The sequence below is a fragment of the Pleurodeles waltl genome, chromosome 3_1 (genome assembly GCF_031143425.1).
Source record: "Pleurodeles waltl isolate 20211129_DDA chromosome 3_1, aPleWal1.hap1.20221129, whole genome shotgun sequence".
NCBI lineage: Eukaryota > Metazoa > Chordata > Amphibia > Caudata > Salamandridae > Pleurodeles > Pleurodeles waltl.
Genome location: NC_090440.1, coordinates 707,964,856 through 707,977,176, shown reverse-complemented (window position 1 = coordinate 707,977,176; position 12,321 = coordinate 707,964,856). Strand labels below are relative to the sequence as shown.

At 48.6% G+C, this 12,321-nt stretch overlaps 1 protein-coding gene across 3 annotated transcripts in view; it reads right to left on the bottom strand.

Annotated features, from left to right (window-relative positions):
* Nucleotides 1–12,321, bottom strand: part of MACF1 (microtubule actin crosslinking factor 1) — a 1,225,213-nt gene that overhangs the window by 165,963 nt on the left and 1,046,929 nt on the right. For all 3 annotated transcript variants that reach the window (XM_069223412.1, XM_069223414.1, XM_069223413.1), the window contains 4 exons: nucleotides 7,176–7,370; nucleotides 5,436–5,564; nucleotides 4,523–4,666; nucleotides 721–909 (listed from right to left, as the gene is read on the bottom strand). In XM_069223412.1, the coding sequence (XP_069079513.1) occupies nucleotides 721–909; nucleotides 4,523–4,666; nucleotides 5,436–5,564; nucleotides 7,176–7,370 (657 nt within the window). The remainder of the gene's footprint in view (nucleotides 1–720; nucleotides 910–4,522; nucleotides 4,667–5,435; nucleotides 5,565–7,175; nucleotides 7,371–12,321) is intronic.

Sequence of the window (12,321 nt, the reverse complement as noted above, 5' to 3'; positions counted from 1 at the left end):
GCAGACAGTTAGGTGAACCTATCCCACTACTTAAAAGTTGAGTTTTTTGTGGCAAATTTCAGACTGCGAGTGAGAGTTAACAGAGACAGTGTCAGATTATAGCCCTTGAGCTAACGCTGGTGAAAGGTACAGCTCAGAGAGATGCCTTACTGTACCCAGTCTGATTCAGGAATGTTCTAGTGAGTCGCTCACCATAAGCCACAGTGCAGAAAAGAGCCTCAGAGCCAAGGATCTGCCATTGTGATCTACAGGCTAAACGAGGATTCCACAGAAAGCAGCTTGACTTTTGTCACTTTGTGGTAACACAGTGCGCTCCCTTAAGGATTTGTCACAAAGTGCACTTGTGAGATAATTAAACCTCTGATATAGAGTTGAAGCGCAGAAAGCAAACGTGATCTGTCACACAGATCTACAGAAGCAAACGTGATCTGTCACACAGATCTACAGAAGCAAACGTGATCTGTCACACAGATCTACAGAAGCAAACGTGATCTGTCACACAGATCTACATTAGAGACAAAACCTCTGGGATCTCTCCGACTAGGTCACAAGACAAACAGCACCATTAGGATCCCTAGATCTGTCACACCGAGTTGCTGCAAAGATCACAAGATCCCTGAAACTTTCAGAAAGAACCACGGCACAGCACACACTCAAGAATTGGTAATCAGTCACAGTGACATGCATTACTAAAAGAAGACAGGTGTCAGAAGCTATTACCTGGTGTTCAGAGATGAGCTCTTTGACCTGATCGATGATCTGTGGTATAGGGTCCTGATCTCGCTGGATCAGAGTGGTCTCTGCCCATTGTATCCAGGCTAAGAGCTCTTCCAGCAGGTTTGCATTAGCCACAAGCTCTGAATGCGCTGTCTCCAATCGCTGCTGGTGCTGCCTCGCCCATGTGAGAACCTAACAGAAACAAAAGAGGGGCAGACAGAGTAAACACCTAAAACAAACATGGTCATCAGCATGATTGATAATGGAGTTTGACAGACAAACAGTGCCCGTGATGAACTACAGGGCTGAGAGCGACAGACAGCCCAGGGCAGCAGTACAATTGGAGGAAATGCCCCGGTGGTGGAGGAAGGAATCTCAGCACGATAGGGAAGAGCAGCGTCAACAACTTACACTGTCACCAAAGCACGTGGTTCAAGTGTTGGAAAGGTAGAAAGAAGAAGCACCCGCTATATGATACACAGCTCCAGGGCTTCAGATTAGATGTAAGGTTTGACAGACAAACAGTGAACTTTTAATAGAAAGGGTGGGGCCCTTGTGTTCCCAGTAGCTTTAAATCTGGTGTATGGTTGTGTTCAGAAAAGGTCCTCAGTATAGGAAACTGGCCTGGTGTGTGGTGGACACTTATGTGTTATCACGCTATAACAGGTCCAGGTATCCTCTATTAGTGAACTGTAGGCAGTGTCTAGAAGCCAGGCTCTCTAGAGGTAGTTGTGGATGAGCAACCAAGGCTTATCTATGAGACATGCAAAGCTCATGCAATACCACTGTAGTCACACAGCACTTACACACATGAAAGAAAACACTTAGTTGTACAAAAATCAAGGCACTTTTATTTTTAGAACAAATCACCACAAGATACTAGAAGGGTAATCCTCCAGTAGGAGGTAAGTAATACACTAAATATATACACTAGTAATCACAAATAGGCATAGAAGAGGTTAGAAAACAGTGCAAATAGTAATAACCAATAGTGACCCTATGGGGAGCACAAACCATATACTAAAAATATGAGATGCGAACACAGGGCCCCCACCTAGGTAAGTGCAATGTGTAGAGGGGAGTACTAGAAAACCACAGAGGTAAGTAACACAGTACCCCCTAGCAACCAGGAAAACAAGAGGAAATCACTGGATTTTCCCCAAACCACCCAAAAGGATGAAAAGACACAAAGAGAAGACTGCAAGAAAACCAGCAGTGGATTCCTGAAGACAGAAGACCTGTGGAGAGAGGGGACCAAGCCCAAGAGTCACAGTGGAGTCCAGGAGGAGTAGGAGCTACTACCCACCCAGCTGTACTTGCAGGAGTTGGTCGACAGTGATGAAGAACAGATCAGTACTGCAACCCTGGAGCCGAAGAAGAGTTCCTGATGGATGCAGAAGATGTCTCATGCTGGAGTGAAGATTGCAGACGGGTGTCTGTGGAGGAATTCCACCAACAAGCCTTGGCAAAGGCAAACTCACGGTTAGAGGAAAAGTGGTGCTGCCGGGACCAGCAAGGCCCAAGAGGACTCAACCCAGGAGGGGGTCACAGGTGACTCTCAGCATCGCAGAGAGTCCACAAGAGCAGAGGCAGCACCCGCAGGAGTCCCACTGGAGAAACAGAAGGAGTCCACACAGCACTACAAAAGAGGATCCCACGCTGCCGGAGAACCACACAGGAGGCTGTGCTTTGCAGGACAGAGTGCTGGGGGCTCAAGCTGCACATCATCTGAAGATCCCTTGGAGGAGATGCAAACAAGCCTTGGCAGCTGCCAGAGACGCGGTGCACGGGGTACTGTCCTGCGTGGGAAGTAAATGGCTTACCTCCACCAAAGTTGTACAGGTGGCAGAGAGGACCAAGAGGTCTACTCCGGACCACCACCCGTGAAGCAGGATCCACCCAGCACAAGAGGAGGGGAGATCCACGCAGACGGTGGTCGTTGCAGCAGGTGCCTGCGGATGCAGGGGATTGACTCCTTCACTCCAAGGGAGATTCCTTCTTTCTGCTTGTGCAGGCTGAAGAGTTATTGTCTTCAGAGGATGCACAGCGGGGGGAAAAGTTGTTAAGTTGGCAGGAGCCCTGGAAACAATGTTGCAGAAGAGTTCTTTCTTCTTGGAGGCAGTTTTTGTTGGGTCCTGCAGGTTCCAGTCGCAGTTCCAGTGGCCAGAAGTCAAACCAGATGTTGCAGAGGAGTCCTGCTGGAATCTTGCAAGCCGAATTTGAGGTCCCACCCAAGAGAGACCCTAGGTAGCCCTGAAAGGGGGGATTTGTCACCTAACCATTTAAGCACCTATCAGGAGGGGGCTCTGACATCACCTCCCTGGCCACTCAGATTCTCCCAGAGTTCCTGCCTACCTTGGAAGTAAAGGTGGCAAAACCCAGGGACCCTCTGGAGGAACTCTGGGGGCCGTCCCCTGGGGTGGTGATGGACAGGGGAGTGGTCACTCCCCTTTCCATTGTCCAGTTTCGCACCAGAGCAGGGACTGGGGGTCCCTGAACCAGTGTAGACTGGTTTATGCACAGAGGGCACCAAGTGTGCCCTTCAAAGCAAACCAGTGGCTTGGGGAGGCTATCCCCTCCCAAGCCAGTCAAACCTATTTCCAAAGGGAGAGGGTTTTACCTCCCTCTCCCAAAGGAAATCCTTTGTACTGCCTTCCTGGGCTTGATCAGATCAAGCAGCAGGAGGGCAGAAACCTGTCTCAGGGGTGGCAGCAGATTAGCTGCGGAAAACCCTGTAGGACTGGTGGTAGCAATGCTGGGGGTCCTCCAAGGAGTCCCCAAAGTGCATGGAATCATACTTCCAATACTTGCAACAGTATTGGGGTATGATTATGACATGTTTGACACCAAACATTCCCTGGTTCGGAGTTACCATTATGTAGCTGGACATAGGTAGTGATCTATGTCCAGTACACACGTAAAATGACATCCCCGCTCTCACAAAGTCCAGGAAAATGGATCTGGAGTTTGTGGGGGCACCTCTGCTAGTGCAGGGGTGCCCTCACACACAGGTACCTGCACTCTAGGCTGAGAGGGCATACCATAGGAGTGACTTACAGTGATCTTGTGTAGTGACCTGTAGTGAACCCGTTTCACGCAGGTTGCAACCGCAGACCTGCAAAACCCTTTGCATGGGCTCCTTATGGGTGTCATAATAAATGCTGCAGCCCATAGGGATCCCCTGGAACCCTAGTGCCCTGGGTACCTAGGTACCATATACTAAGGACTTACATGGGAGGACCAGTATGACAATTGGGGGGAAAAAAGGTACAATTTACAGGAGAGAGCAAAACTACTGGGGTCCTGGTTAGCAAGAACCCAGTAGACAGTCAAACAACAGGCAGAAAATGGGGGTAACCATGTCAAGAAAGAGGGTACTTTCCTACACTCAGGACCTTTGCCTCAGTGTAACTTTAGGGCCTTCAGAGTGTTCAGTGATCCTCACTCAGTTGTAACATTTCACAATGGCTCTCATTTAGGTCTAATACTGGAATCACACTTTCTTCGGTGGCACTAGTTCTATCGTACGTTAGGAAGCCCAAAGTACCCCGTGATACACATTCAGTGTAAGGCTGGTACGTTCCTCCAAGGCCCTTACTGCATTTTAAGGATGTGACACACAGTCGGGAGATATTTTGAGACGGAAGACTTTTTTTGGGAAGGAAATCAACTTGTAACCGTCCTTGCTCACCACTTGGTGGCAGAAGCACGCAGAGCATGTGTAGCTACGGGCAGTACATGCTAGAAACTCTCATTTCTTTACAACTCCCACACTGTTGAGATGTGTGCATGACCTTTGACTCACCTCTTCGAAGCGCGCTCTGATGATGGTGTTCCAGTGTTTGATAGTGGTCACACAGTCAGGGTGACATACAGCTAGGATTGCTTCCCCAAGTCCTGTGGCTGCGTTTACGTCAACTCGTTTTTCTTCCACCTTCCGCATAAACTCCTGCGCAATGGATCGAGTAGGTGTGTATAATAGTTAGACAGTACAATACCACCAGTCATTACAATATAAAATATACTCAGTTTTGCAAACAAGCAGCTTTTTGCCATCAGCACAGTATTCGTAGATGTACCATTAAGAGCAGCCCCACTTTGCAATTGCACAACACAGTCCATTAGCAGTACGTAGCCCCAAAATGCCTGTGCCCTCACCAGGTCCACCACTTAGAGCCCCTGGTGCCTCTCTCCTACCAGTACCTATACTGAGCTCTTCAGCTTATTCACAAACCATCCCATGACCAATCTGTAACCCACAGACCCAGTACTTGTACCCAAATTCCAAGTCATAAACTCACACACTGTACTTTAGTACAGAACCCGGCTCCATCCACAAGGCCAATTCCAGAAGAGCCTACTAAGCCTGTGAACATTTGCAGCACAGAGCGCCTTCAGGTTTGTATCTCTGAAAGACCACCCTTTACTCGAATCTGCTGTCAGCTTGTTCTTTTCATAAACCTCCCTCTGCCTGTGCCACAGCAAACCATCCCCTCTGCAGTACTTTCCCCATGCTCACCCAAACACAGTGAGTGACCAGTGTCCCGCGTCAACTGCTTCCCTCTGCCCACTTCTACCACTAGCCAACTGAACATTCATAGATTCTTAAAACAAAAATTGAGTGGCATACTGCAATACCACATCTGCAGCGACAGGCTTAAACTTTTTCATCTTCTCTGCCACCAAAATGTAAGACATTTTTTCCCAGAACTCTTTACCTTATGCAGGTCGATGAGTGACTGGAGTGCCTCGACGTCATCAGGCAGAGCCCCGTGAAATCGCAGTGTCTGTTCTGCTTCAGACAGCCATTCAAGTAACACATGGACTGCTGTGCGAAACTCTTCAGCCTGAAGGAAAATTATTTCATGTTAACAGACTAAACACAATTTGGTCACCTTTGTGGGACAATACTGTTCTCCTATAATAGTAACCTAGAACAAATATAATATTGATTCACTTGTAAAGTAGACACGATTGGCTGTGCACACCACAGTGTCACAATGTTCAAAAGGTTCTATGCTTTTATCAAAATTGTAGGAAAGTAGCATATTTCTGACATAGTTAACCCACTTTTTCCCTGTTGTTAGTGTGTTTAGACTGTAGTACACTTGCATCCAGCTAATCAGGACCCCAGTGTCTATGCTCGCTCCTCTAAATTTGGTTGCTGGTAAACATTTACACCCTACAACTGGCATACTGGTGCACCCATGAAAGTCCCTAGTATGTGGTACCTAGGTACCCAGGACACTAACACACCAGGGACTCACATGCTGCAGCCCAGGGATTATGATATCCATTGGAGCCCATGCAAACTCCGTCAGCAGGCCTGCCGTTGCAGCGTGCGTGAAATGGTGCATGCACCTTTCACTTCAGTTACAAGGCCTGCCTTATATCGCGGTCACTGCACTTGGACACTGTAAGCCATCCCTTTGGTAGGCCTTTCAGCCCAAGGGAAGGGCGCATTTCCCTAAGTGTGAGGGTACCGCTGCAAGAGCAGAGTACCCCAACAAACACTTAAACTACATTCCCTGGGCTTTGCAAGTGCGGGGAAGACATCTTAAGGTATGTAGTGGACACTGGGCAACACGAGTGGTCTAACTACATAATGGCTTCTCCAAAACTAGGCATGTTTGTTATCAAACATGTTGGAATCATACAACTACACCAATTTCAGTGCTAGTTGCATGAGCCCATGTACTCTGGGGGTTCCTTAGAGCATCCAGCTGCTGCCGATCCATGACACTGTTCAGCCCTCCTTGCTGATGAGTAACAAGCAGGAGAAGGCGGAACAAAGGATTTCCTGCAAGGGATAGGTGTGAACACCTCTCTCTTTGAAATAGGTGTCTCTGGGCCGGGGTGGGGTTGCTTCTGAGAGCCACCAGACTGCTTTAACGAGGGGTTGAAGCGCTTTTCGGCAAGTAGCACGGTACTCTGGAACCCAAAATACACCAATGTTACTACAGACTTAGGGGGTTATTCTAACTTTGGAGGAGGTGTTAATCCGTCCCAAAAGTGACGGAAAAGTGACGGATTTACCACCAGCCGTATTACGAGTCCATTATATCCTATGGAACTCGTAATACGGCTGGTGGTATATCCGTCACTTTACCGTCACTTTTGGGACGGATTAACACTCCTCCAAAGTTAGAATAACCCCCTTAGTGTTGTAATAAAGAATCATTGATTTTTGCAGCACCTGGTGTGGTTCTTTCTGGTGTAACAGTTACTGACCATTGTGGTATTGCAAGTGCTGTATACTCCTCCTAGAGGGCTTTTGCTATCTGGGCACCTAAACACTATCACTAAGCATTGCCTGGACATTAGGTGTACATCATAAACTAAGCCGGCCTCCTACAAACATCACAATAATCAGGCTGTGAGGTTACTTCATCAATTCATCACTTGGACAGCCCCACTGTTGTGCACAACGTAATGACGGCATTGATTGCCACACTCACCTGCTTGAGGGCCAGCTCCAGGCGTGTCTGCTTGGACACAGACAGCTTGCAAACTGTATCCCAACGAACGCTCAGCTCCTGCAGCTGCACTTTTACCCAAGCAATGTCATCATGGGTGGTGTCGAGCAGCTCACGGGCAGAACGTTTCAAGGCCTGCACACTGCTTGTCCGTTTCCCCAGTTCCTTCTGGAAACCCTGAAGAGGACAGACAAACATACAGAGCTCATCACCATCAAACATGAGCCATAGCACTCTAGAGTGAAAGAACAATTAAGAAAAATAAAAAACTCTAGGTGGAAAGGTCTCCCATTTTGGGTGGAAAGCACTGCGATTGCGGCATGCTCAATTGTAGAAACTACTGCCTGGAATTAAGTAAGCACAGATATACACTACAAGAGCTTGCAAACAGAAGTACAAGCGTCCTTTGGACTGTAGTCTGTTAACAGGAAATCAATGTTGGGCAAAAGTTATTTAAAGACAGAAAACATGACCCACAGGTAAGCACTTTGTAAAAGATGGGGGCATGTCCAGGACTTTGACAGAACGGTCACTAAAGAGACAAATTCAACACCACATAATATATGATTCAAGCTTTACGGTTTACCCCAGACTCTCTCTTCTTAAAACATAACTTTATAAAACCTGCAACTGTAAAGCATGCATGGATGTTCATGGGCCACTACTGGGGTTCTGCGAGGCAATACTTCTCTTCAAACTGACCACGTTCAATTGCCTGACATGCTTTTGGCAGTCAAAAATAGTAAACTTTCGTACAATAACAAACGTTCTCTTCTTCTGGAATCCACTGTTGGGCTCCACTAGACTGGTCCTGGTCTTGCACTCTTCCATTTTCAAGTCCCCTTGTTAGTCTTTGGGAAGACCAGGTAACTTACCTCTGCTCTCCTGGTCGCTGGGGGTCACCTAGGTACTCATCTCCTGGGGTTCTGAGTTCTCCCAGCTCCCTTCTAACTATTCCACATCCTTGGGTGGGGGACCTAACTTCGCATTCCACTATTTTAGTATATGGTTTGGCCCCCTATAGGACCCTAGCTATTTTCTGCTATTTCTTTCCATTGTTTGTTGTTTTTCTATGCTAATTCCTAATACTTACAATGTATATATAGTGTGTACTTGCCTTCAATTGGGGGACTGCCTATAAGTAATCTAGTTCAGTGTTACTGTAATAAAGTACCTTTATGTTTGCAACACTGTGTGGTTCCTTTCATGTTTGATAAGTTACTGTGTGACTGCAGTGGTTTTGCAAGTGCTTTACACTCCTCTTAGATAAGTCTTGGCTGCTCACCACAGCTACCACTAGAGAGCCCTGGCTTCTTAGAGACTGTCTCAGTAACAGGGGTTGCCTGGACCTGGTATAAGGTGCCAACACTAGGTGTCCACCACACACCAGGCCAGCTCCTACACCTTTCTTGTAACCTGTCTTGGGAACAGGTCTCCCCAGGCAGGTAGAAGGCTTTCTCATGGCGAGTCTCAGGAAATAGCCACAGGAAAACGAGGCAACAGACCAGCAACTTTCTAAAAGCTCCATGTGCCAACAACTTATATTCATTTCGACTTGGGCATCAAGTTGTGCTTAATGTAACAAGTTGATCTGATAGAGACATAGCTGCAGAATCCTTACCTTAGAATTTACCCCAGGCGTCAGTCTTGAGCCAGAGAGTTTTCTCAAGCAGTACCCCTGCATGCCATTATGTGGTGTCAATCGGCTCTGTGTTCATCGTTGGTGTTGTCCGTGACGGATATGATGTCCCAGGTCCTATATAGGCACCACCCAGAGTGCACTGTCAGTTCTTATCTGCGCGCCAGCCAGCGCTGATCCGAAGAAAGAGCTACCCCTCAGTCTCTTTTTGACTGGTCTTTTTCGATTTTTGAGTGTCTACACTCCTGGTGCATCAAGGATGTCTTCACGTAAGACTGGGTTCAAGCCGGGCAGATCCTGCCATCAGGTGAAGTCCGTGATAGATCTGCACCTTGTGTGCCTTTGGTGTCTGGAGCGCAACCAGACCCCAAATTCGTGCTCCGAGTGCCAGGCCATTAATCAGAAAGCTTTGAGGGAGAGGTCGCTAAAGATCATAGCTGCCCAGCTCTGCATAAGTCCCGATCTCGGTTGAGAGGAAGGTCCCGAGAATCAGTCACGGAGCCCTCCCTCATCTCATTCCAAGTCCTCGGAACGATCAGTTAAGTCGAGGAACAAGAAGAGGTCGAAGAAGAACAAACCTTCAACTTCACCTTGTCCGAAGGCTAACTAGACGATGTAGCTCTAGGCCTCCGTCTGCGGAGCCTGCGTCTCGGTCGGCTCCACACCTCCTCAAGTTTCCGGGAGCCAGAGTGACCCCCTGCCCAACTCAGAGTTTTATGAGGTCATGCACCTCATTTTTAGGAAGTCTGACTCTGCTGGAGTGCCCCCTTGGTTTCCACACCAACGCTCCTGGCACTGCCCGTGCCCCCAGGTGGCGCTGACCCCATTCCTTATTACCAACTTTGACACAGAGCCAGATCCGATTCCGACGTCAACAGGGGCCTTGCCCTCTATGTCAGATCCTGACCCTTATTCTTATGGGTTGGGGTACAGTGAGGAATGGGAGGGGCTCTGGACCCTTTAGAAACCAGTTCTAAGATCCTATGGACTTGGTGTACAGAACTGAGTGAAAACAGTGATCTCAATACTTCCACAGACACAGCCATGCTTTCTCCCCATACTGTGGCTACGGAGGAGGAATCATCCTACTCAATGGTGGTGCAGAGAGTGGCTGAGGTCCTGGGCCTGGAACTGCCTTTGGTGGCAGTCAGGACTAACCCCCTGACAGAGGAGCTTCCGAACAGGGCTTCATCCTCTGAACCCCCTACTGTCCTTTAATGAAGCCCTTAACAATCGCCCGCTGGGTGCCTGGTCCAAACCCAGCAGAGGGGCTCCTGTGAACAGGACTATTGCCCGCCAGAATCGGCCTGCTCCCACCGACATACCGTTCCTGACGTAACACCCCACACCTGCGAGCTTGGTTACCCAAGCCTCTATAAACCAGGGTGCATTCACTTCCGCACCCCCGGACAGGTACTTCAAGAGGCTGGATCCAATTGGGAAGATATTTTTTTCTGCCAGCCTAGCATTGCGGTCCATGAACACTGCATGCCTTTTGGGCCATTGCTCACCACAGACTGTAGGATACAGTTGCGCAACTGCTGCCACAGGTCCCGTAGGAGGCCTGGGCTGTACTCTCTCAAGCAAATGCTGGTGGTGAGATGCAGCCAAGTTCACAATCCGATATGGATTGGACTCGACCAACTCACTGGGCAGAGTGGTTGCATCAACAGTGGCCCTGAGGCGCCACACCTGGTTGAGGATGTCTGGCTTTTTAGGGGATGTCCAATCTAATCTTATGCACATGCCCTTTGATGGCACCTATCTCTTCGGAGAAAAACAGACTTGGCACTCAAGCACTTCAAGTATTCTCAAGCTACAGGAAGGTCCTTGGGCCTTGCAGCTGCCCCTAGCGCCCCTCAGTCTGCTTTTCACCCCTTTCGTGGCTACGGAAGGGTCGTCCCACCACATTCATTCCCATCTAGCCACCATGGGACGTGGGATCCATCGGCCTTATGGATCAGGGAGCCAGTGGTCTGGCCAGTCCCCCGCCCCTCCCTCTGCATCTGCCTCCAAACCTATCTAGTCTGACTCTTCCCCACCAGGGACCAGTAGGAGGAAGGATCCACCAACACCTGCTCCGCTGGCAATCCATCACGTGAGACAGGTGGGTTTTGCAGATACCCTGAAGGAGCTACTCCATCTCATTCGAGACTCCTCCTCCATCCATGCCACCATCCTATGATCGGTAGACAAAGGATTACTTGGCACTTCTCTGCAAAGAAGTTATGGCACTCTTGGCCAAGGGAGCCATAGACATGGTCCCTGTGTCTGGAAGTAGGTCATCATTGTTATTCCATCTACTTTCTGGTGCCCAAAAAGGACAAAGGCCTCCTCCCTAACTCCAGACCTTTGGTCCCTCAATCACTTTCTCAAGGAGATGTTGAAAATGCTCACTCTGGCTAAGGTTGTATCTGCCCTGGACCCAGGAGACTGGATAGTAGCATTGGACCTGCAGGATGCTTACTTCCAACTTCACATCCTGTCTTCCCACAGACGTTACTTGCAGTTCACGGTAGGCCATGATCACTTTCAGTTCACTGTGCTCCCCTTTGGCATTACCAGAGCCCCTTGGGTGTTTACCAAGGTGATGGCGGTGGTCAAAGCTCATCTGCACAGATCAGGGGATTCGGCTCTTTCCCTTTCTCGATGACTGGCTGTTGAAGGGAGGCTCACGCCAGGCTGTTGGCTCCCACCTCCAAACTACGGTGGACCTCCTGCATTCTCTGGGGTTCACTATCAACCTGCCGAAGTCCGACTTAACTCCCTCTTAGACGCTTCCTTTCATCTGAGCTGTTCTGGACAAAGTGCACTTTCAGTCTTACTCTCCCAAGCGTTGTGTCCGGGATATTCAGGCTACGATACTGATGTTTCTGCCTCTATCCTGAATTTTGGTGAGGATGACTCTGAGGCTGCTGGGCTCATTGTAGGAAAGTGTCCCTTTTGGCATGGTCACCCCCCCCCCCCCCCTTCACTTTTTGCCTGGTACTGATGCTAACTTGACTGTGTGTGCTGAGATCCTGGTAACCAGGCCCCTGCACCAGTGTTCTTTCCCTAAACTGCACCTTTGTTTCCATAATTGGCACACCATTGGCACACAGCTAAGTCCCTTGTAAAAGGTACCAGTGGCACCAGGGCTCTGATCAGGGAGGGTCCTTAAGCGCTGCAGCATATATTGTGCCACCATAAGGCACCTGTAGGAAGTTGGCTCTGTATGTGCTATTTCAAAGTAAGGAATAGCATGCACAGAGTCCAAGGGTTCCCCTTAGAGGTAAAATAGTGGTAAAAATAGATAATACTAATGCTCTATTTTGTGGTAGTGTGGTCGAGCAGTAGGCTTATCCAAGGAGTAGTGTTAAGCATTTGTTGTACATACACATAGACAATAAATGAGGTACACACACTCAGAGACAAATCCAGCCAATAGGTTTTTATATAGAAAAATATCTTTTCTTAGTTTATTTTAAGAACCACAGGTTCAAATTCTAC